This window comes from Fusarium verticillioides, chromosome 7, assembly GCF_000149555.1.
Source record: "Fusarium verticillioides 7600 chromosome 7, whole genome shotgun sequence".
NCBI classification, from domain to species: Eukaryota; Fungi; Ascomycota; class Sordariomycetes; order Hypocreales; family Nectriaceae; genus Fusarium; species Fusarium verticillioides.
The window spans coordinates 1,115,415-1,133,177 of record NC_031681.1 but is presented as its reverse complement, the minus strand read 5'-3'; the positions used below and the strand labels follow the sequence as shown (position 1 = coordinate 1,133,177).

The 17,763-nt window shown below is 49.3% G+C and overlaps 6 protein-coding genes across 10 annotated transcripts; 3 read left to right on the top strand and 3 right to left on the bottom strand.

Moving 5' to 3' along the window:
- The first annotated feature begins 784 nt into the window (after positions 1–784).
- On the top strand, positions 785–2,998 carry FVEG_06901 (hypothetical protein). The gene is made up of 3 exons (XM_018895339.1): positions 785–1,085; positions 1,136–1,373; positions 1,422–2,998. Exons 1-3 carry the CDS (start codon positions 896–898, stop codon positions 2,878–2,880), a joined length of 1,887 nt encoding a protein of 628 aa, XP_018752573.1. The 5' UTR covers positions 785–895; the 3' UTR covers positions 2,881–2,998.
- Positions 2,908–4,503, bottom strand: FVEG_06900 (hypothetical protein). Of its 4 annotated transcripts, XM_018895335.1 has the most exons (5): positions 4,037–4,503; positions 3,926–3,993; positions 3,633–3,879; positions 3,161–3,584; positions 2,908–3,110 (listed from the first exon to the last, which is right to left on the bottom strand). In XM_018895335.1, the coding sequence occupies exons 1-5, from the start codon at positions 4,478–4,480 to the stop codon at positions 3,052–3,054; spliced, it is 1,242 nt and encodes a 413-aa protein (XP_018752569.1). In that variant the 5' UTR covers positions 4,481–4,503; the 3' UTR covers positions 2,908–3,051. The 4 variants fall into 4 exon arrangements, with proteins under 4 accessions (XP_018752569.1, XP_018752570.1, XP_018752571.1 ...); XM_018895336.1 differs by having other exon boundaries at positions 2,909–3,584; XM_018895337.1 differs by lacking the exons at positions 3,633–3,879; positions 3,926–3,993 and having other exon boundaries at positions 2,911–3,110.
- A 1,340-nt stretch (positions 4,504–5,843) lies between these two features.
- FVEG_06899 (hypothetical protein) lies at positions 5,844–9,249 on the top strand. Of its 2 annotated transcripts, XM_018895334.1 has the most exons (3): positions 5,844–6,387; positions 6,444–8,060; positions 8,388–9,245. In XM_018895334.1, exons 1-3 carry the CDS (start codon positions 6,234–6,236, stop codon positions 8,921–8,923), a joined length of 2,307 nt encoding a protein of 768 aa, XP_018752568.1. In that variant the 5' UTR covers positions 5,844–6,233; the 3' UTR covers positions 8,924–9,245. The 2 variants fall into 2 exon arrangements, with proteins under 2 accessions (XP_018752568.1, XP_018752567.1); XM_018895333.1 differs by having other exon boundaries at positions 6,444–9,249.
- Positions 9,250–9,481: 232 nt separating this feature from the next.
- Positions 9,482–13,369, top strand: FVEG_06898 (hypothetical protein). The gene has a single exon (XM_018895332.1). The coding sequence runs from the start codon at positions 9,681–9,683 to the stop codon at positions 12,873–12,875; it is 3,195 nt and encodes a 1,064-aa protein (XP_018752566.1). The 5' UTR covers positions 9,482–9,680; the 3' UTR covers positions 12,876–13,369.
- Positions 13,003–14,284, bottom strand: FVEG_06897 (mesaconyl-C4 CoA hydratase). Its single transcript, XM_018895331.1, has 2 exons — positions 13,574–14,284; positions 13,003–13,518 (listed from the first exon to the last, which is right to left on the bottom strand). Exons 1-2 carry the CDS (start codon positions 14,172–14,174, stop codon positions 13,133–13,135), a joined length of 987 nt encoding a protein of 328 aa, XP_018752565.1. The 5' UTR covers positions 14,175–14,284; the 3' UTR covers positions 13,003–13,132.
- A 255-nt stretch (positions 14,285–14,539) lies between these two features.
- Positions 14,540–16,720, bottom strand: FVEG_06896 (cyclopropane-fatty-acyl-phospholipid synthase). Its single transcript, XM_018895330.1, has 3 exons — positions 16,484–16,720; positions 15,912–16,398; positions 14,540–15,861 (listed from the first exon to the last, which is right to left on the bottom strand). The coding sequence occupies exons 1-3, from the start codon at positions 16,592–16,594 to the stop codon at positions 14,894–14,896; spliced, it is 1,566 nt and encodes a 521-aa protein (XP_018752564.1). The 5' UTR covers positions 16,595–16,720; the 3' UTR covers positions 14,540–14,893.
- Between the last annotated feature and the right edge of the window lie 1,043 nt (positions 16,721–17,763).

The window sequence follows — 17,763 nt, the reverse complement described above, 5'->3', positions numbered from 1 at the left end:
ATCTCTGAGACGTGAGGATGCGGAGTCGAAGGTGATGGAGCCCGGATAAGTCGGCTTGACTCTCGGACCTCAAAGACACTGGATTTCTAATGTAGATCAAGAATAAGCTTTATATTCTTGCCCGTCGCTGTTTAAAACGGCCCTCGGCGATGTCAAGTCTTCGGCTCGTCGGCGACCCTGGTCGAGATTCAGCCCTATTACTCGGGAATTAAGCTATCACGAGCCAATCACATGAACGAGCCAATAAGTCGGGACGGATTCAGGAACTAGGTGAAATCTTACTCAGAAGCTGAATTTACATGCATTAGGAGTAAGACGAAAAGAAATAATCTAGACCCCGAGATTGCTGACATGCAGACGTGTATGGATCCAATTTCACCACCTGTAAGCTTGCGATTATGTGATAAATCGGCAGTTGATCACTATTCAGAGAGATCTAGAAATGCTCTAGAGAGATGAGCCGGATCTCGGATATCGGTCTTTCTGGTCTGCTTCTTGTTTATCGTCCGCTTCCATTCGGAGACATGTTCAGCTTTAACAGGTCGTGAGAGCAACGAAAGAAGTAATACATACATACCTACGTCAGCTCAAAGTCCCAAAATGGCAGTGGCGGAGTTTGAGTAAGCAATCAGAATTTACCAGTCGCGCGCACCTTTTGCTTCAGCTGAAAATTGGTGGATGGCACGGGCTATAGTCAAGACGCCGAAAGATGAGACAGTCTCTCCTTTGTCCTCTCAAATTGATTACTCCTGATGACTGCAGTGTTTCCTCATATATAAGAACACAATATGCAAGTTGTCTTTTCTTGACATCACCAAAACAATCAATTGATACATTCAACAGTGCTCTCTAATCCCCTTTATTATCTCTACTAGTTTACCGTGAAGCCATCAAAATGACAGTCCGTAAGTTGTCTGACTTGGACAACAGCATGGACTCAGAGCAACGTCCTGTCGCTGAGAAGCATCTTCTAAACACCACAATCAAGAATTTCACTTGGCGCAACGTCACTGTAACAGTCAAAGACAGAGAAACAAAACAGCCCAAGGCTATTGTTGATAATGTCGAAGGCATCGTCGAAGCAGGTTTGTGCTGACCCATCATTCTTCAGTGATACCGTGCTGATGAGTTTCAGGCGAGATTTGCGCCCTCATGGGTCCTTCAGGTTGCGGAAAAACAACACTTCTTAACGTCCTAGCACGCCGTCCAACGAATGCAAGCAGTGTTGAAGCAGAAGTCAATATCAACGGGAGCCATTTGTCACTTGCCGAGTTCAGAGAAGTTTCGTGCTTCGTTGAACAGGAAGATGCTCTCATTGGCTCGTTGACTGTTCGAGAAACACTCGAGTTCTCATCGCGGCTGGCTAGCTCAAGGTAAGAGTCTAGTATACTCAGCTTCTAGATATATCTGACCATGAATAGCTCGTTGTCCAAGAAAGAACGAATCGTCCGCATCAACAACCTCCTCGAGTCTTTCGGTCTAGTCGAACAAGCCAATACTCTTATTGGAACGCCTATTCGTAAGGGTATCTCAGGAGGTCAGAAACGCCGCGTCGGTGTTGCGAGTCAACTCATCACTAGTCCCAAGCTTCTCTTCCTCGATGAACCTACAAGTGGTCTCGACTCAGCTGCCAGTTTAGAAGTTGTCAAGTATCTTCGCGACGTGGCCAAGCGCAACAACCTCATCGTCATCTGCTCTATCCATCAACCGTCCACATCGACCTTCAACTTATTTGACAAGTTGCTCCTCCTATCTGGCGGAAAGACCCATTACTTCGGACCTGTAAACAGTGTTGCGGCATACTACTCCGAAGTTGGATCTCCGCTACCTCAATATGTCAACCCTGCCGAGCATCTCCTTGAGCTGGTTAACATTGACTTCGCACAAGATAGAGGCGAGGCATCAAGAGACTTGGAAATACTCCAAGCTGCATGGCAAAACTCACGTCAAGCCAGTGAAGTCAACACTGCAATCAAGTCTGCCGAATCTTCGGGCGGTGACTGGAATGTCGATGCAATTGAGAAGAAGCCCGGCATGTTCAGTCTTACACTTACGCTTCTCCATCGAAGCTTCATCAAAAGTTATCGAGATGTCGTAGCCTACGGCATTCGTATCGCCATGTACCTTGGCCTCGCCATCATGATGGGCACTGTTTGGGTGAGGCTCGACCCTGCGCAGGAATCAATCCAGCCATTCATCAACGCCATCTTCTTCGGCTCAGCCTTTATGAGTTTCATGGCAGTGGCTTATGTCCCTGCTTTCATTGAAGATCGGCTCCAATACGTCAAAGAGCACCACAATGGCCTTTATGGAGCAGCGGAACTCATTATATCCAACTTCTTCATTGGCATTCCTTACCTGTTCCTTATTTCGATTCTCTTTTCAGTCATCTCATACTGGCTTTCCAACTTCCAGCCGACTGCAAAGGCCTTTTTCACCTGGGTTCTGTGGCTGTTCCTAGATCTGCTCGCTGCAGAGTCACTTGTTGTCTTTATGACATCCTTATTTCCCAGCTTCGTAATATCCCTTGCACTGGTGGCGTTTGCGAATGGTCTGTGGATGTCCGTTGGTGGCTTCATGGTGCCTCCAACTATCCTTAACGTCTTCTACAAATACGTCTTTCACTACTGGGATTATCAGAAGTATGTGTTTGAGGGCATGATGGTCAATGAGTTTGCCGATCGAGTCTACAGCTGTGGTGACGGATGCCGCTGCATGTATCAGTCAACCCTGGCGGACCAGTGTGAAATCGATGGACAGGCTGTGTTGAACCAATATGGATACTCAAACGGACACATGGGACGCAATGTTGGCATCATGATTTCCATCATTGCTGGATACCGACTAGCATCATGGCTGGTTCTAGTATTGAGAAGGTAATTACGTCTGTTCATTGGAGCGCAGGTTTATCGGTAGATAGTCGCAATGTCAGTTCAGTCTTATATAGCAATAGTTTAATCAGGATCTAGATAAAATAAGTACAGCCAATGTTAATCAGTAGCATCAACAGCTCTTGCATCGTCTTTTCTCAAGCTCACAAGATGTAGTTATTCAACAAACACTGGGAAGGGAGTCGAGGTCTTTGGGAATTACGCCAGCTCTCGCCGCATCTCCTGCTATTTAGTGATCATCTCCATACGTCTTGAAAATTAGAGCTCACCTCTATAAGACCAACGGTAGTCGTCACCAAGATTTGCCTTCCAAGTCCAAAAGACCCATCCGAGAGTATGCTTTTCATATGCATGCACCTGAGCAGAGAACCACTTGGTGTAAAACTCCTTCTGAGTCTGAGGATTCCAAGCATCAGTCTTCTCAACATCGTCGGGCACAGCTAGTGACCATTCGCCGACGATTGTGGGGCCGTCAGTGTTGCGATCATCGGAACACGATTTCTTGATGTATGCTCCATGGGAAACCTCAACACTAGTATCCCACTTGAGGTACCGATGGTCGTCGAAAGCCGTGAATGAGGTATCACCGAGGAACTCGGTTGGCTTCCCGCTACCCCATAGAGAGCCCATCATTTGGATATGAAGGCGGTCCTTGCTGGTGACTTTGAGTTTATCCTCGACATTGCGAATTGCCTACGAATCGTCAGAATTGGATCACGTCAACAGTGGGATATCAAGTACACTGTAGGCCTCGGGGTAATACGTCTTTCGCAAGGAATCAACGGCCTTGTCCCGGTTGAGCGGCTCATTGACGAGCTCAAGCATGCCAACATTGCGATACTCTTTCTTGGTGTGGATTATGTCGGCCATCCACTCGAGCCATTCAATCGCGCGATCATAGTTATAGCCGCTGTAGAACCCGCTTGTAGGAGCATATTGACCCGTAAATGGCTGGTTGGGTTCTTGAGCACCGGGGGCACCGTGTAGGCTAATTTTACAGTCAGTAGGAGTCGCGATCCCTATGAAAGACTTACTCAAGAATGATATATAACCCTCGGTCGCTTGCCCAACCACAGAGTTGCGTCAAGTATTCCAAACCACCCTCCAAATGTTAATTACGTCGTACCAAGAAATGTTTCACGTACCTTGGGGAAGTGCTCTGAATTATCAACGTCTTCCTTTAGCCAATATCCTAGAGGCACGCGAATAGTGTTGAGACCATAACTCAACATCTCGTCGAGATCAGTTTGATTAATCCAGCGTTTCCAATGAGCTTGGAAGTTCTTGTCTGCAACATCTTGTCCTTTGTTCATGACACAATCAAATTCGGACTTTTCTCCCTCGCAACCTGTGTTGGCCCATTCTTGGCTATCGATCCAGGGCTCATAGATGAAGAGGGACCCGAGGTTTACTCCTCGGATCTTTTTGGTCGCTGGGAGCCACCTTTTGTTGTTCGGATCTGTTCGAAGAGGGTATACAAAGATCTCATTGTCACGCTCGTTCATGGCATGAGGTTCGGTATTAGGGAGCCATGCGCTGGCAGACGTAGTGAGAGCCACTAGGGCCGTGATAAAGGCAGCTTTCAACATCTCAAATTGTGCAAAGGTCAATGAGGAAGAGAACAAAAAATAGGATTTGTTAGTGAGGTCTTTCTTCACTTATAGGCCATCTTAATAGAGTGAAACACAGGTTAGTAACATAATAAGGGAAATTGCTCATGATTTCATAGCACACCACTGTCATTTGATGCTCTGTGGCTGTACGTGTAAGTTGGTTTGTAGGATCAGGATTCAGTCTTAGATAAATAATGTTACATGGGTGTAATATACGCTGAGGAAACACAACAGACTTCTTGACCTTAGAGGCAGCCCCAAGAGATGCTTTCTTCAGACTTTACATTATAAGATTTGGACTTATGATTAAGAAAGAAAAGATTCCAAACTTTGAGAGATTCTGGAGCAGACCTCTGCTTTGTTGGCACATTCGTCCCAATCCTCTAACAACCCATGTGAAGGGCCATGTTCTAGGAAATGGTGGGGCAGCATTCTATCTAAGGGATGGTTTCATAAGAATTGTTTCACAAATCAGCTGGTCTTCATTAGTGAAAGACGAAAGAAGAAAGGAACAAATTATGTTTCTTGGCTGCATAATAAACGGTGCATCTGTTTGTGGAGAGATCTTTGGTGTGACTCTGTGGTAGCTTAGCTGCATGACCTTGCAGATCCTGGCAGCACAATAGCATAGACTTCAGATTTTACATCTCTCAGGTAACCAAAAGCCTTGACTTCTCAGTGAGTTGAACACTGCGTAATAGCATCATCCCAAGATCATGGGAACCTAGACTGCACTCTTCAGGTACCATCGCAACGGATCATACGGAACTTGGGCCGACACGTCGTAACAGCGCACGGCCTGGGGCACATTGCATCAGGCTGCGAACTCCTAGTGGTTCAGACAGCCTCATGATAAAAAGCTTGACAAGTGTCAAATCGGAGCCGAAGCACATTGCAGTTTTGAGAAGTACTATGTGGGTTCTCTGATTGAGCACAGAGACGGTGAAGAACGAGGCGAGCCATAGTTAGTTGAGTACCGAGAGGGACTAAATCTTTAGAAATCAAACTAAGATCGAGGTTTTTCAGGCACTGCCTAGCTTGTGTAACGATAACTCAGTTGCGTCCATACCAGTCAAAAAGATTTGATAGAATACCTACCTAGGCACTCTTCACATCCAATACAATGCCCGGCTATTGATGAAGCCTCCCGTCTACAAACTCAACGGGCCGTTGTTCTTCACCGCTGACGGCCCCACTATATTCTGACCCACAAATATCTTCGAAATGCTCCAAACCTGGCAGGAACGGACTACGAATGATGATGGGATGCGCTGGCTAGCCTAGCTTGGGTCGCGGTTTCCCCACCAACCACCCCTACCTTAGCAACTGGCAACGGTGACGGTGATGGGAAAGAGTTCCCTCCCAAACGGAACGACTCAAGTCCTCGAGCTTGGCTTGCGTACTTTTTTTTGTAGCTTCTTCTCACCTACACAAACCTGGGCTCTAGGCATCTCTTAGTTGTCTTTGAGTTCTACGACTTTACGACTACGGCGGATCCAAGGCAAGATGTTCGTGCTAGAACTCTTAGCCTAAGACATCCGACATCGCCCTCGCTTCTCGACCTACACCTACAGGCATTCTTCGAGGTCATCAACAACATTCCTTCATTCCGATCTCGAGACAAGAACCACGCCAAACGCTACGAGGAACCAAAAATACCTCGAAACTTTACCGCGCGAGACATCCCGATCCCGCCTGAAACACAACTTTCCTTCCTGTCGTCGCCATCATGGCGCCGGCAACCGATGAACTCTCTGCACCTGGTGCAGTGAGTTATGATTCAAATACTCAAGTCGTCGGGGATGGAACGTGGGACTTCGACAAAAATACATTTCTACTCCCCAATTTACAGGGTCTTAACCATGAAACCATGCGTTACAATGGTATTTAAGCCTGTCTTCGAGTTCAAGGATTGTATTCGACTAACACTGGCTGATAGGCATGGGAAACAGATTTTCCACACTTACACAATATCATGGCCTTGTACTAGCACATGCCGTTTTGGGAACGATAATATTCCTCTTTCTCATCCCCTTTTCTGTCATGACTGCTAGATTCTACTCAAGGCGTCCTGGCTGGGCCATCAAATACCATGGCCAACTCAACGTCTTTTCCGGCTTGTTGCTCGTGCCTCTCTTTATCCTTGGCTACTTCGCAGTCGGGCCTGAACGAAGCTTGACGAACCCACATCATGGAATTGGTGTCGCCATATTTACTCTATTTCTGGTCCAGCTTATGGGCGGTTGGATCGTGCGAAGGGTGGCCAAGTCCATCTCATTGCGCATCATGATTCACCAATGGTTCGGTCGAGCGATTGCCCTTTTGGGCATTACTCAAGTTCCCCTGGGACTCACCTTGTACGGCTCACCACTCTATCTGTTCATCCTCTACGCCGTCTGGATGTTTTTCCTTTTTATTTTGTACTTCATCTTGAGTTGGCGGTCTGCTTCTCACCGAGACTACTATATGGGTGGAGCACGCTCAGAAATGCGGTCTGAGCTGGCGCCAACAGAAGATACACGCACTCGATATACAGAGTCTGAATACTTCTCAGAGTACAAATCGGAGCCTCCTAAGAGCAAAGCCAAATGGCTAGGCCCGTTCATCGCACTTGGTGGACTCGCAGCCTTGGCCAGAGGACGAAACAAGAATAAGAACCAAGACAGTGGAAGTCGAGTCCGAAGTCGATCCCCTTCCTTTGATCGCAGCCAAAGACCAGAAGTTCTCCCCTCTAGGACCGGATCAGCTAGCTACCTCACTGGGCACACCGGGGAAAAGTATTCCGATGTAGCACGTAAGGACAATGGCGGAGCTGGAGCCGGAGGTGGAATCGCAAAGTTCTTGGCCGTCCTGGGACTCGGAAAACTGTTCTCCAAAAAGAATCGCACACGCGACGAAGACTACTCAGAGTATTCTGCAGTATCGACTGAAACACCCAGACGCCATCGCGCAACCGCGAGCGCTCCCACTATGACTGACTTTACCAGGACTGATTTCACCAGCGATGTGACACCCAATAATAGAAGAGAGCCCGATATCACCCGTACTTCGTTACTCCCTCCCTCTGGAAATCGCCCTCCACCTCCCGCAATGTCGCAAATGCGGAGCGCCGCTGATGGAAGTTATACCGAGACTGCTCTGAGCTCCCCTCCTCCATCTGTAACCCCTCGAGGCAAACGATACCCGCCAAATTCAGGTCGCAGCTTCTTCGAAGAGTCAGACTATTCTTCCTATGTCAGTCCTTCTCGACGACCACCGCCTGAGAAATCTGGTGGTGGTTTTGCGAAAGGACTGCTAGGTGGCTTTGGCTTCGGATGGTTTGCGAAGAAGATGGCGGACAGGAGGGCAGCAAAGGAAGAGCAACGCTTACGTGATGAAGAGGACTTGAGATCTGGTACCTCATTGTCCAGGTTTGCCGGCGGCGACGGACACGACTCTCCCACGAGACGAGACAGCCGCCGGCCCATCGAACGTCGACAAACAGGCTACCCTCCAGCGGACACGCTTCTATCAACCGAGATGTCGGAATCGACCATTGAGCCCCGGCCTGCACGAGGTAACTACGTCCCACCTACTGAAATGAGCACTTTACCCCCACAATCAAATCTCCCACCCGTGGCCGGCCGTGCAGGAAACCACTCGAGACGCAGTAGTGAGCATGTCTCAATGCCTGCGATGCCACCTGATCCCCACGGTATCCTGGCACCCACTGAAACCACGGCCTCAGGAATATCCCCAGGATCTCGGGCTCAGCGGTCCCGTCAAGGCCGGCCCGGTGGCCGAGATACATCAAGACTTGCCCCAGGCGAGGAAGATTCGCGTTATGAACGCTATGCATCCCCAGCCAGTGTCAGTGTCAAGATGAAGGTACATGATGATAAAGACAGGAACGTGACCCTCCGACGACTTACAGAGGAGGAAGCAAAGGCAGCACGGGGCCGAAGAGACTCTGCCAGTAGCATCTCTGGAATCGAGTCTCCCTCGTACCGCCGACGTTACCGAAGAGACTCAAGCCAAAAGCGAGCTGAGACCGCTGCCGAGCGAAGAGCTGAAGAGGAGGATGCCATGCCGCCTCTGTCCCCCCCGAACCCTTCATTTGCGAAGCAAAAACGACGAGGCAAAGACTCAGCGTATTACTCTGGACAACCGACACAGGCACAAACACCGGCGTCGCTATTGCCAGGCGGCACCTCGGCCCAGTTTGGCCAAACAGTGTCTAGTTTGGCTGAGAGCCATGGCACTTGGAGTGGCATCACTCCATCTATCAACACCTCGCCCCCTGGACCTGCTGGAGAAGGGCCAGCTGATGGATCGGCCGCGGCAGAAAATCGACGACAACGGCGTCGACTCGAAAGGAGACGTGCAAGCGGACCTACTGCGGAACCACCTGCCACTACCAATGTCGACATGTTTGACTAAAAGGCCGAGAATTGAGAATTTGGTGTCTCTCGTTTGTCTGTCGACTTCAAGCTGACACGTGAGCGACTGGTTGGTGAAAAGATATGCATCTATCTAGCATGGGCGGCGTTCTTGGAGGGAGATTTGTGGATTTCGTAACGTCACGTCACATCGATTTCGATGTTTGCAGATAGACTTGGAGGACGATACTGATGTCAATGAACGAATTGATTGGCTTGAGAATGATAACTTGATATATGGCAACTTTCTTATTATTAGAGTTTGGAGGGATCCACAAAGGATTGACGATAATGAATTCAGAATTGCGCTTCTCTCATGCAAAAAAAAAAAGGTGTTTATGATAGTGAATTTGGTGTGATGTGTATTTGCTGTGAAGCTATCGTATTTGATTGACAACCATACTGGGACCGACCTTAACAACATGTGATGATTGATTGGCTTATACTGAGCTTGGTGTTGAAGCTCCCGTCTCTGTCGTCAGTATCCAATTCTAATGACTCCACTCTCCTCCATTAGAGCTCCACTGAACAATCCACCAGGGTCGACAGCTCTTCTGCTAAACATTCAAGTCCCTCACAGCAGAGACCACTATCGTCATTTAATCTTTTTTTCCTTTCCTTTTTTCCTTCTTCTTTTTTTGTTTAATCAATCTTGCGCCGCTCGGGCATCTCAATGGCCCTGAACCTGGCCTCAATTCATCCCCTTCGATAGCGATTACGTTCCCTCACTCTTGACTACCGACCTACGAACATTCAAGATGCCACAGAAGCCAAAGGCTAAGCCTAAGGCTCAGCAGCAGCCTCCCCAGACCGAACATCAAAAAATTGCGGAACAGTGGGCTAAAGCTGAAAGAGCTCGTGCAGCTCAACAAGCTGCCAATGCAAAATTCGGACTCCCTCCCGCCGAAGAGAACGTAGAGGTTCTGGAGCGACGACGCGAGGTGCTCGACAAGAGACGGCAGAATACATATGAGAAGCGCTGGCGATGGACTGCTGCGTTTTGGGTCGTCTTGCTAGCTATCCACGCGCTCGGCATCTGGCTCTTTACAAGTGGTTTCTTGTTGACACGGCTGGTGCTGGAGGACAAGTCAAACTGCACACTACCTCCAATTGAGAACACCAAGGGCTCATTGAATGTCGATCGCGGTTGCTGGCACCCTAAATCGTTCGACAGAGCCGTTGTCGTTCTAATTGACGCGCTTCGATACGACTTTACTGTTCCCGAGGATCCGGCGCAAGCTCAGCACTTCCACAATGCTTTCCCCTACCTCTACGAGACAGCTGCCAAATCGCCCCAGAATGCCTTCCTTCGCCCTTTTATCGCTGATCCCCCGACCGCTACGATGCAGAGACTCAAGGGTCTCACGACGGGAACATTGCCTACTTTTGTTGATGTTGGAAGCAACTTTGCTGGCGCGGCTATCGAGGAGGACAACTTGTTGATGCAGCTGAAGGACGCCGGTAAGAAGATTGCTCACCTTGGCGATGATACGTGGTGGTCTCTCTTCCCTGGTTACTTCGAGCCTAATATTAGCAAGGCTTATGACAGCTTCAACGTCTGGGATCTCCACACTGTTGATAACGGCGTTATTGACAACATCTTCCCACTATTGAACAAGGAGCGAAAGGGTGAATGGGATCTTCTTATTGGACATTGTCTTGGTGTTGATCATGCTGGCCACCGATACGGACCTGATCACCCTGCCATGGGAGCCAAGCTTCGCCAGATGGACGAGTTTATCCGCAAGCTTGTCGAGAGTATCGATGACAAGACACTTCTTGTTGTTATGGGAGATCACGGTATGGACAGCAAGGGTGACCACGGTGGTGAGAGCGACGACGAAGTTGAGGCTGCTCTCTGGATGTACTCAAAGAAGCCCTTCTTCGGCAGAACCTCTTCCGACTTTGCTGTTCCTCCCCCCAACGCCAAGGTTCGACCAGTGAACCAGATTGATCTCGTTCCTACCCTCGCGCTGCTTCTTGGTATTCCTATCCCCTTCAACAACCTGGGAGGACCAATTGAGGAGGCGTTTGCTGGTACTAAGGGCAACGACTGGCGTAACCTCAACGCTGTTTCGCGTGTCGCTGCAGCTGGAATTGAGAGATACCAAGCATCTTACCACAAGGCTCGGGGCCTGGCTCAGGCCGACGGAGCCGAGTCTCCCGCTGCTCTTTGGGAGGCTGCTCGCGCTATTGCCAAGAATGATCGTGATGCTTACGTTGCCTTCACCAAGTTCCAGGAGACTACTCTGTCTGTCTGTAAGGACCTCTGGGCACGTTTCGATGTTCCTCGTATGATCATGGGTATTGTCGTCTTTGGGTTTGGTCTCGTCTTGCTCTTGATGTACTCTTCTCGGGAGGAAGAAGACGAATACGTTATTATGAATGATGCCGAGCTTGACTATGCCGAGAAGAAGCTGGAACTCTTGGCTTTCAAGGAGAATGAGCCTGAGACTGTGGAAGTCTTGCACAAGCAAATCCTCAAGGGCCTCTGGGACCCCAAGATTCTCTTTGCTGTCTCTATTCTTACAGGCGTAGGCCTGTATCGCCAGCAGCCTATCGAGGGCCTCGTTGCTCTCGTTACCGTGCTCTTCATGGCTGGTCTCAGCTCTTCCCTGCATGACGCAGGTAGGACTATTCTCAATGTCTTCCCTTCGACTTTCTGGGGTTGGTTGGCTGTGATCTTCACTGTTAGCCAATCGATTGGATTTGCTTCCAACTCCTACACCATCTGGGAAGATTCAATCCTTCTCTTTTTTATTACCACTTTTGGTGTGGCTAGTGCCGTTTCTGCATTCCGTATTGAGGCTCGACGGGAGAGGTATTTGGGCATTTACCACTCTGTTGCCTTCATCATTCTTGGCCGCTTCGCCTCCTACTCCAAGCTTTGTCGCGAGGAGCAGATGCCATACTGCACTTCTACATACTACGCCTCTTCGGCCTCTTCAACCTCTGCGATTTGGCAGCTTGCCATTCCTTTTGCTGTGTGCCTTATTCTTCCAGCCATTATGAAATCGTTCCTCGTCACAAGCAGGTCGTATGAGGGCCTTGCTCCAACTTGGATTGGCTATGTCATTCGCGGAGGCCTGTTCTTGTCTGCCTTGTACTGGGTTATCGATGCCGCTGACAATGGCGGGTGGCTCGCGGGACGTCTCGCCGAAGGAACCCCAAAGACCATTGGAGTTTATCTAGCCCAGATTGTCCTCGCTCTCGCCTTCATTGCCGGAAGCACTGCTTTTGTTTGGGCACCCCCCTGCGTCTCCCTCCTTCAATCTGCTGGAGCTGGCGGTCGTCCTGTTGTTACTATTATTGGATATGGTAACGCTATTGGTGCTCGCTACTTGTTGCTCCCGCTCAACCTTCTTTTGGGGTGCTTCCTCCTTTCGAAGCCCATGGGCGGTGGTGCCCTTGCTCTTATGTTCTGGCAGATTCTTACCCTGGCTGAGATTTTGGATCTCAACGAGCTCAAGACCAGCCCTATTGGACCTATCATGCTTGCTGTACTTGGAAACTTCTACTATTTCAAGACTGGCCACCAGGCTGTGCTGTCCAGCATTCAGTGGGATAGCGCTTTCATCCCTCTGTTTAGCATCCGCTACCCTTGGACCCCCATCGTGGTTATCCTTAACAGTTTTGCAGGCCAGATCATCGCTGCTGCGTCTGTACCACTACTCGCTCTGTGGAAGGTCGGCCCCAAGCAGAAGGGGGTTTTAGAGACAGCCACCCGCGGCATTGGCGTCTTCATCATCTTCTATGCCGTTGAAGCCCTGGCTACTATGAGCTGGGCTGGCTGGCTGCGTCGTCACCTGATGCTCTACCGTGTCTTCAGCCCTCGCTTCATGCTTGCGAGCACTGTCTTGCTCGTTCTTGATCTGGTGACTATTCTCGTCACTCTGACTGGCCTGCGTAGCAACACCTTGTCCCTTGGCGAGGTGTTCGGATGGGCCGATTAGATGTATTGATAGGTAGAAGTGTGTATGATGTGTGTACAGATAAGGGCTTCTGCCGCATTTTAGGCAGAATGACTCTAGTGTTATCAATCAATAGGAAAGGAACGAAAATTAGGATAATGGAGGATAGAGCGGTACCATCTGGGGCGTTCAGTCCATGTCAGTCTTTTGGCTAGACAATCATATTGTAGCATGTCGGGATTTTCTTGTATCCTGTCAGATCATCTATAGCAAATCAAAATATCATATCAAATTCGTCGTTATTTGCTGGCAACATCGGCTGTTCCCTTGACAGCCATTCCTCCTTCTGGCCCCTCAATCCAAACCTCCCATCGTCCTTCAGCACCGTCTTCTTTTGACACCTTGCGGATATTGATGGCCATGCGCTCATTGACGTACAAAGGCGCGTAGTTCCTGTAACTGAACCTATGGACGGCTACACCAGCACCGATTCGGTCGTTGAGGAAGCGAAGCATCAGAGCAAGAGTGAACGGGCCATGGACCAGAAGTGCTCGGTGACCGTCAACTTCTCGCGCGAACTGAGGATCAAAGTGAATAGAGTGGGCGTTGAATGAGAGCGCTGAGAAGTGGAATAGGTGTACCGGTGAAGGTGTAAGTGAGATTGAGTGACTTGGTGGTTGAGGGTCTGAGAATGGTGTGTTAGTAATGATGATCCTGGAGCTTGATATGGATAACCTTACACTTGAGCAAACGTGAAGGTGATGATGATGAGGCAGACCCTTCTTCATCCCTCATAAATACCAGCGTCCTCCTCTCTTCGATATCCCATTCTGTTCTCCCCTCAATCTCATGCCCAGTTCCATATTTCCTCCACACATCAACAAACACCTTCTCCTCGCCCTCTTTGCCTCTCAAGGTAACATCCTCGATCTGTTCCTTGCAGATCGCCGGTCTCGCATCAAGCTTCATCGCATCTCCTCTGAAGACAACCTCGCCGCCTGCCCATACACGCCGCGTATAAGGCGGGCCAGGTGAATGATCAGGATCTGCGCCATCAGGAATGAGACGCGAGGGAGGCAATTGGATGGGGAAGTAGACAAGATGATGGCCCTGAGGAAGAGCGCGAGGAGGCGACGATATTTTTGACTCCGTGGGCGAAGGGTATAGAAGGTCGTTAATTGTGGTTGTGAGGAGATGAGAGGGCATTGGAGTCAGGTAGTCTGCTATTATCTTTGGCGGGTGGGCTTTGAGTGATGAGACTATAGATGAGGATGATTTTGTGGTATAGGCTCTATGAAATGCAGGACCACACTGGCGGTTGAGTATAGATAATGGCCTCATGATGAGATCTCTTGATACTGAATTGTATTGAAGCCGTGAGTCTGGTAATAATGCTTGTTCATGATTGGCAATTAGAATAGTAGCCGAGTCAAAGTATTACAGTGGGAAAGCCTCGGCTTAACGATCATCAAACAAAAATGTGAAAATTGTATGAAAATGAACGCCATACGTATAAATGTTGCGTCTAGCAAAGCAATAGCTAAATTGGAAATAAATTGAAACAAGCTTTAAAGTGCTTCAAGTCTTACTGTGCAGTCATATGTGGTAGGAAATGTCACGGCAAATCACGGGTTTCGGGCTACGGATGTCATGATAAGCCGATGATAGTCATGATACATATTGCAAGTCAAGGAAGAAAAACGAGGCGATCAAGTCAACACGAACAAACTTTTCGATTCATTCCTTATATAGCATCTATATAGATACTTATCCATACCCATTCCGTTTGTTTTATGTTGCCGTTACACATCTATCATGAAACACATGAAGCTTGCCCTTTGCGACTGGACCAGCCTCAACCGACTCTATTGGCCAAGGGGGCGCATTCCGGGTTAAATATGCAGATAGATCCAGTTCCCATTTCCTGAGTTGACCGTCACATGAGTAAGTGACTGAAGACTCAAAGCTGGCCTCTTATAATAAGACATTCCATTAAATTCTTGCCGCGTCTGGCACGGCTCAAGACTTGACCAGTCACTGTCGACCTCTCGATCATACCTTTACAGGTACTCGGAGGGAGTCTTGACGTTGTTTCTCTGAGCCCACGACTGGAGATCAGCGCGGCAGTTGTCCAGAGCTCCGGTGATGGCGAACTGGGTCTCAATGCCCTCAACTCGGTGGGTGGAGTTGATGTTCTTGACCAGGGTGATCTGGAAGCAAGTAGCACTACCCTGGCGCGAGATGATGGTGGAGTAGGCCAGGAAGTACTCCCAGATACGGAACCATCGCTTGCCGTACTTGGCCTCAACCTTGTCGCGGTTGGACATCCAGTTGCGGTACCACCTCCAGAGAGTAGCAGAGTAGTGAACACCGATGGTATCGATGTGCTTGATCTCGAAGCCGGTACCCTCCAGCTTGTCGACAACCCAGCCGAGAGGAGTAGAAGCGTCAGCACCAGGGAAAATGTACTTGTTCATGAAAAGACCCCAGGTGAAATCCTCGTATTGCCAAGCCTTACGGAGACCAGCGTACTGAAGAAAGAAGACACCATCATCATCAAGCATGTCGTGGACCTGCTTCAAGAAGCTACCGAAGTGGCGGATACCAACGTGCTCAGACATCTCAAGGCTGGTGATCTTCTTGTAGCCACCCTCGGGAACGGGAATATCACGGTAATCCATGCAGAGGATCTTGCTCTGCTCCTCGGGGATACCGGCCTTGCGCATGCTGCTGTTACCCCAAGCGGTCTGGTTGCGGCCAAGAGTGACACCGGTGACGTGGGCGCCATACTGCTCACTGGCAAAGCGGGCAAGAGTGCCCCAGCCACAGCCAATATCAAGCATAGAGTCACCCTTGTTGAGGCCAATCTTCTCGCAAACGACAGTAAGCTTGTTGTCCTGGAGCTCCTCAAGAGTCTCCTCGCGGTTGATGTCGGAGATGATGCCAGAAGTGTAGATCATGCGGGGACCAAGGAACCAGCCGTAAAAGTCATCACCACGGTCGTAGTGGTCACGGACCTGCTCCTCGTCTGTGATACGTTAGTTAATCTTTCAATTGATCCTCAATTGGAGCACATACCCTGAGAGCGAGTGTGCATGATAACCTCAGGAATCATGCCAAAGAGGAAGAACTTGATGAGACCAATGGTGAAGCGGAAGCTGGCCCAGTCGTGGCGGTACTCCATAACCTCGAGGCAGTCACCCTTGAAGTCAACATCACCATCGAAGTACATCTCGTGGAAGGTCTCCATGGGGATCTTGTTGCTGCCACGGTACTTGAGGCGGTCGGCCTCCTTCTTGAACTCGAGGTAGTGCTCGACACCACGGTTAGGAAGGCGAACCTTCTCATTCTTGCGAGGGCTGATGGAGGAGATGACAAGCCACCAAGCGGCGAGCAGGGGAAGATCGACTATGAGGGCGAAGAAGATGGTGGTCTTGAGTCCACCGCCAACCTTGCGGCTGAGGAACCAAGGGACAGCTACCAGGATGGAGATGAGGACATAGTTGTTGAAGGTATCGGCACCAGAGCCATCGGCAGGAAGAGGAGCGTTCTTGATGGCGGGATACTGTAGGGTGAATATTAGCATTGATTCCCTTGTATCGAAGAGGACAGACAACGCAACAATCATGAGCGTTCTAGCCAAAACTTACCCTGGTAGTAGGAACACCAACATCCTCAAGCTTGTCAAAGTCAGGCTTGGGATAAGCAGGAGTTTTAACAAACTCGAAGTCGGCGCCGGTGACGCCTGATTTCTCTGCCATTGTGACGACAGATCCCAATGGCTACCAAAGATATGATGAAAGGGAAGAGGGAGAAAGTCGCTGAGGCGGGTTTATTTTTTAAAGAGGGCGACTCAATGGAGATTTCGTGGGGCAGAACCCAGAAAGGGAGGGAGCTTTGGCCTGGGTTTGGGGAGGGGCGGTGTGAAAAAGACAGGGCCCAGATGAACTCCCAGGTATATGATTGGGTGGCTGGGTCACCCAAACCCCCTAGATTCACAAAGATTAGCGTCGGGTCGGTAGTTTTAAGGTGTTCTTTTCAGCGGTGATAGGGGTAAGATAGCAGCAGCTCAGGTATTGAGATTCAATTCAATCCAGCCCAAATGGATGTCTCGGGGAGGGACGGGACAGTCAGATCCTTAATTGTTCATCAATAACTTATTAAGTAGGTAGATAAACACGACAACATGATGCCATATATAAGCAGCTTCTCTCTCTCTCTCTCTCTCTCTCTCTCCTGAGCTTAATCCCAGCCACAAAACGCAGGTACAGTTACAGTCCCAGACTCTCCCAGCCAGTCATTCCCTCACCAATTGTCGATCAAACCCCCACCAAGCTCGTTCCAATTGAAATTCCAATCCAACGTTTCTGAGGTCCGAGGCCGATATCAGCCTCCGGATTTACACGTCCTTTCTCTCTCGTACTCGGCTTTACCAGATACGAATTCAGTGCATGGTTCTTTTCAGGGGTTCATAGGGTCTTATGCACGACACCATCTCAAGTCTAATCGTTGACCCCTCTTTTTCCAGCTGGGGATACGTGGCCTTAGGGGAGGAAAGAAAACACAGGACCTTAATCCTGGATGACAAAAAGACTTAGGTAATATAGACTAAGCTTAGGATAACTTTTGCTAAGTTTATTTTGACACCCTATATGAAGGTTCGCTGTTTCGCTGCCCCCCCCCCCCCACCAGGGTGGCCCTTTAGGACTCTGATTTTAATCCATGGCTTTCGAGGCTACTTTTCAAGCTCCATTACGTTTCCTCTACAGCCACAGTCAAGTCGTTGATAATCCAGCACAAGAATAAACAAATACATAAAAATATAATTTGTCTGCCTGGTTGCGTGTTTCAGCTTGACCGAACCTGACCGGGTCTCGTCGCTTCAATAGCTGGGACACAAGCTCGTCCCCTCGATGTCCGTGTCCGCGGG

Excerpts from the sequence above, each read along its gene's own strand:
- FVEG_06897 (XM_018895331.1), bottom strand. The coding sequence starts at position 14,174 with ATGAGGCCATTATCTATACTCAACCGCCAGTGTGGTCCTGCATTTCAT. Across the intron at positions 13,519-13,573 it reads ACCTTCACGTTTGCTCAAGT|ACCCTCAACCACCAAGTCAC; the intron begins GTAAGGTTATCC and ends CACCATTCTCAG.
- FVEG_06901 (XM_018895339.1), top strand. The coding sequence starts at position 896 with ATGACAGTCCGTAAGTTGTCTGACTTGGACAACAGCATGGACTCAGAG. Across the intron at positions 1,086-1,135 it reads CGAAGGCATCGTCGAAGCAG|GCGAGATTTGCGCCCTCATG; the intron begins GTTTGTGCTGAC and ends GATGAGTTTCAG. Across the intron at positions 1,374-1,421 it reads TCGCGGCTGGCTAGCTCAAG|CTCGTTGTCCAAGAAAGAAC; the intron begins GTAAGAGTCTAG and ends GACCATGAATAG.
- FVEG_06898 (XM_018895332.1), top strand. The coding sequence starts at position 9,681 with ATGCCACAGAAGCCAAAGGCTAAGCCTAAGGCTCAGCAGCAGCCTCCC.
- FVEG_06896 (XM_018895330.1), bottom strand. The coding sequence starts at position 16,594 with ATGGCAGAGAAATCAGGCGTCACCGGCGCCGACTTCGAGTTTGTTAAA. Across the intron at positions 16,399-16,483 it reads TTGGTGTTCCTACTACCAGG|TATCCCGCCATCAAGAACGC; the intron begins GTAAGTTTTGGC and ends TTCACCCTACAG. Across the intron at positions 15,862-15,911 it reads CATGCACACTCGCTCTCAGG|ACGAGGAGCAGGTCCGTGAC; the intron begins GTATGTGCTCCA and ends AACGTATCACAG.
- FVEG_06899 (XM_018895333.1), top strand. The coding sequence starts at position 6,234 with ATGGCGCCGGCAACCGATGAACTCTCTGCACCTGGTGCAGTGAGTTAT. Across the intron at positions 6,388-6,443 it reads TGAAACCATGCGTTACAATG|GCATGGGAAACAGATTTTCC; the intron begins GTATTTAAGCCT and ends ACTGGCTGATAG.
- FVEG_06900 (XM_018895335.1), bottom strand. The coding sequence starts at position 4,480 with ATGTTGAAAGCTGCCTTTATCACGGCCCTAGTGGCTCTCACTACGTCT. Across the intron at positions 3,880-3,925 it reads GGGTTATATATCATTCTTGA|CCTACACGGTGCCCCCGGTG; the intron begins GTAAGTCTTTCA and ends CTGTAAAATTAG. Across the intron at positions 3,111-3,160 it reads CTACCGTTGGTCTTATAGAG|ATGCGGCGAGAGCTGGCGTA; the intron begins GTGAGCTCTAAT and ends AAATAGCAGGAG.